Source organism: Monoraphidium neglectum, assembly GCF_000611645.1.
Source record: "Monoraphidium neglectum strain SAG 48.87 unplaced genomic scaffold scaffold01693, whole genome shotgun sequence".
NCBI classification, from domain to species: Eukaryota; Viridiplantae; Chlorophyta; class Chlorophyceae; order Sphaeropleales; family Selenastraceae; genus Monoraphidium; species Monoraphidium neglectum.
The window spans coordinates 6,028-10,169 of NW_014011935.1; the positions used below are offsets into that span (position 1 = coordinate 6,028).

General features: G+C 60.9%; 1 protein-coding gene across 1 annotated transcript in view; it reads left to right on the top strand.

Moving 5' to 3' along the window:
• Window positions 1-2,786: 2,786 nt before the first annotated feature.
• MNEG_8735 (hypothetical protein) overlaps window positions 2,787-4,142 on the top strand; it is a gene marked incomplete at both ends in the record, with an annotated part of 2,366 nt that continues 1,010 nt past the window's right edge. The window contains 4 exons of the mRNA XM_014042793.1: window positions 2,787-2,825; window positions 3,101-3,151; window positions 3,325-3,454; window positions 3,714-3,816. Of these exons, the coding sequence (XP_013898247.1) occupies window positions 2,787-2,825; window positions 3,101-3,151; window positions 3,325-3,454; window positions 3,714-3,816 (323 nt within the window). The remainder of the gene's footprint in view (window positions 2,826-3,100; window positions 3,152-3,324; window positions 3,455-3,713; window positions 3,817-4,142) is intronic.

The following is a 4,142-nucleotide window of genomic DNA, read 5'->3' on the forward strand; positions in this document are numbered from 1 at the left end:
CCGCCGTTAAAACGGGTGCGGCCGCCGGATCTTCTGGCGGGTCCAGCAGTGCAGGCGGCAGCTCCGGCAGCACCCCTGCCACCCCCGGCAGCTCGGCGGACGGCTACGTGTATTACTACTATGACTACCAGGATGCACCCACCCTGCTGCCGTTTTGTGACCCGCGCAGCCACAGCTACTGCGTGAGCGGGTTCTGTGGATCGACTCACTTGCATGCAAGCGCACGCATGGGGACAGTACATGCACAGGCAGCTGCGTGCTGGCCCGCACCGCCTTGCCTCACAAATCACAGGATTCCTCATCCGCAACGCCTGGCGCGTTCGCAGGACGACTCTGACCGGCTCGATTTCCTGAAAACCGACAGTGACTCGATCACATTCGACGGCGCCCCATACACAGAGGCCGCTGCGACGCTGCAGGTGAGGGCGGGCACGATGGTTGCAGTGCTGCTTGTCAACAGTAGCATGCTGCATTCGAAGAAAGTGCACACCAGTGCAGCAGATCAACCAATTCATCAAGTGTGTTTGTTACAGAAGCAAGCAAGTTGTCACAGACCCTTCAACTCATCAGCATTTGGGCCCACTCCACTTCACTCTGCGTTCCTCTGTATCACACATACACCCCCACACCTGCACACACACACATGTGTGTGCACTTCCACGGCACGCATCGATGGTAGATCCCAGTGGTTCAAAAAACACCTGTCACGCAAACCGTGTGTTCTGATTCTCTGCCCACCACCGCAGGAAGACACCAGCAACTCTGCGACGCCCAACTTTTACGCCAGCAGCTTGGACCTCACGTCGAGGGCCGGCCTGCAGGGGCAGGAGAACGCCAAGCTCGGGCCCGCCGTGTTCCGCGGCACGACTACGGCGGACCTCACGAGGGCAAGCCTGGGCGTCGACGCTAGCCGCGTTGGCCGCGTGCTGCCCGACTCTGTGTCTGTGACTGTGGGTTCGCTCAAAGCACAGGGGCAGGAGGGGCCGGTGCTGCAAAGGGCGCGGTACAATTTCATTGCGGGCGCAAACGCGGGGCTGCCGGGGTTTGCGACCAACGCGAGGTGACACCAATGGTATGGTGGAGAGCAGCCCCGGTGCCACCAGTGCTGCAGTGCATCTGGCTGCCTGGGTATCTGTAGTGGCCACCATTCTTTCGCACTGTGAAAGTGGCACACCGCAGGCGTATTTTGACTCCAGTCACTGCATGTGTCGGCAGTTTTCGCGTGCCCCGGCTGTCCACGGGTGACACGCGGGTGTGAGAGCGTCTGTTCGACCTTGTGCACCCAATCCCTGTGCTTGTGTGTGGGGGGTCTGTAGCTGTTTGCGCAGGAAGGGTCACAGGGGGCTGGGCTCTTCGTGTGAAGGGGGGGGGTAACTCACCGCAAGCTGACGCTTTGGACGGTGGACGGCTGCCTTGCTGGGCTTTGGGCCTTCGTATGTGTGAACAGTCAGGATCAGATGAGAGGAGTGTTACACATGGATACAAGGTACCGAGTGCCAGGGGTTTCGTCCTCAAAATGCGGTGAACCGTCGCTATCAATACTCCTGGGTAACAGCGCGCGCGCGCGCGCGTACGCGCACAAACTTCCCGCCGGCCGCTCTGGGCTGGATAGGGCAGTACACGCCCTGGGGGTTGCGTCATGCATATCAGTGCAATTCACGTATCGTCTGGGAGTGTCTTGGACAGGCAAGGCAGTGGCATACAACAAACGGGGGTGGACAGGCGTCGCCGCTACTGTGGAGATGGCAGCGCGGCAAAATCAGTCATGGGGGTCGTGGGAGGGTGCCAGCGCTCGAACGGTCTTGAGCGCGTCAATCGTGCAATTCTCAACGTATATCATATCATAACATTGTATATAATCTTTTAGGTGATGTGAATACATGTCAAGGGGCAGGCAGGATTATGTCCACTGTGTTTACTCAAAAGTCAAAGAGTTACTTGGCATTCACACGTCACGAGCAGTCTTGTTGGTTACTCGCTGTGCTCCCACACATGCACGCGCACGTGCTGTCAGGGACCCCATGCCACGCGTGCTGAAATCTATAGGCTCTCAATATTGCGCCTCGGGTTGGCCAGCTGGTACTGACTGTGACATCCGTTCATGTGGTTGCGCAAGGCGGTGTGCCAGCACCAGTAAGCAAGTCAGGATCGCAAGCTCTGAGGAACCCTGGGCAGCTCCCGAACACTGGTTCTTCACATGACATTGGTTGATGCAGCACGATCTTGCTGCACTCTGCTGCACCCTGCTTCACCATGCAGCATCATTGTGCTACACTCTACTATGGTACACCTCGCTACAAACTCATACAAGCCAGCGCCACGGTCGAAAGTGTTTTGACTCCACCAGGACGCAACACACCGACGCAATGCCTTCAGCAATCAGATTCAAAGCATGCACAAGTTCTCGCTTGCATATGCTGGGACGCTCATTGGCCGTGTGATCTGTCACAGAAACCCGCCAAAGTTCAAAATGTCCTAGACGCGTGCTGTGTTGGCAGCACCAGCGTGCGTATTCCACCGCAATACAATATTTATCACTTCAACACAGGTATTCAACATCTATCCTCAATTGCGTCAGTGTCCTGGCGTGATCTGCTGATGCCACTCCACCTCGCTCTTCGCTCCTCAACTTCATGTTCGCGTTCAAACGTGAAGACCTTTTGACGCTGATCTAATTCTCATAGAACGCACCCTGGTCGCGACACACTCCGCTTGTCGTAAAACATAGATTTTGTGCTTCGCCGGCTGTCCAAATACGCGTGGCAACAGTCCTTAGTAGCAGCATAATGAGTGGCATCGTGCCGGGCGCCGCTCTGCCGTGGGCTGTGAGTGACGCTGCCCACGCCCCTGCTGCACACTCTGCTGAAGAGCAGCTGTCGCAGCAGCCCCTCTCTGTCGAGGCACTCGGCCTCGCCCTTGGCAGCAGGATTGAGGTGCGGGGCGACTGTGGCGCTCCTGGTGGTTTGGCGGTTGCAGGCGATGTGCGTGTGCGACGCAACTCCCGTGAGCGTGCATGGCAGGCAATGCCTCGAACTGGACGAACCGCGGCATGGATTCGATGCAAAGCTCGCCGCGTGACTGCCGCCGCCACGCTTGCCAGGTGCGCTGGGAGATCATTCCTGCAGAGGACGAGGGGCGGCCCTTCTCCAAGGTGCGCGCGGCGACGGCCCTGCCCCCCACACCCCGGCAGCCCGGCGCAGACGCACCTGTGGCCCTGGGCGTGAGGCCGTTGTTACCCAGCCTGTCCCTTCACACATTCGAACGACCAGATACGCCCGAATCGATTGGGCTTCCGTGTCCTCCCCCCTCCCCTCCAATCTGCAGTGGTGGGGTGCGAGCATTTCCAGCCAGGCGGCTGCGGCGGCAGACGCGCCGGGCCCCTGCTACAAATTGTCGTACGACCCAGACGAGAGCTTTGAAGCCGAGGAGCGCAGGGTGCAGCTAACCTCGGAGCGTGAGCCACGCCGGCGCGCGAGCGGGCGGCGGGGGAGCTTTGGAGCGGGGCAAAGGGGATCCACATGTGCGGGCCCGGTGTGGCGCAGGAGCGCAGGCGCGGTGGGCGTGCGCCTGCCGCGCTGGCCGCGCTTGCGGCGACTTGGGCTCACGGCGTCGGGGAAAAAGCAGGGCTCTAGGCCGCACCCGCGTGTCCGGCCACGCCCCGTCAACCTGCGAGTTGACCGCGCTGCAATATTTGACCGCGCGGCGCACCCCAGACGAGCTGTTTGACCTGGAGGACGAGGACACGCTGATGTGGCGGCGCGAGGGCGAGGACTGGGAACCGTCCACAACCGCCACGCTCGGGGACATTATGGGAGGGTGGGGCCCCGCGGGCGGCGGGCCACGACCCGGCTCTGCTTGACCCATGCGTGCCGTGCCTCTGGGTGTCCTGCGTGGGCGTGCCGCATGGCGGCCACGCAGGTGGCAGCCCCCCGCGCCTCGCATCATCACGTATGGCCCTGGGTGCCAAGCCCCGACACCCCCCTCTTCCCAAGTTTGCACCCGATCGTCTCGCGATACATGCGAAGCCCCCAGCTCCTCGCCCACCGACGCCCTCCTGATTGAGCACGGACTCTCTTGAAGCATCCACGCTGCACCCCTGGCCCCCCTCACCCACCCACACGCACCCACACCCACCCACCACC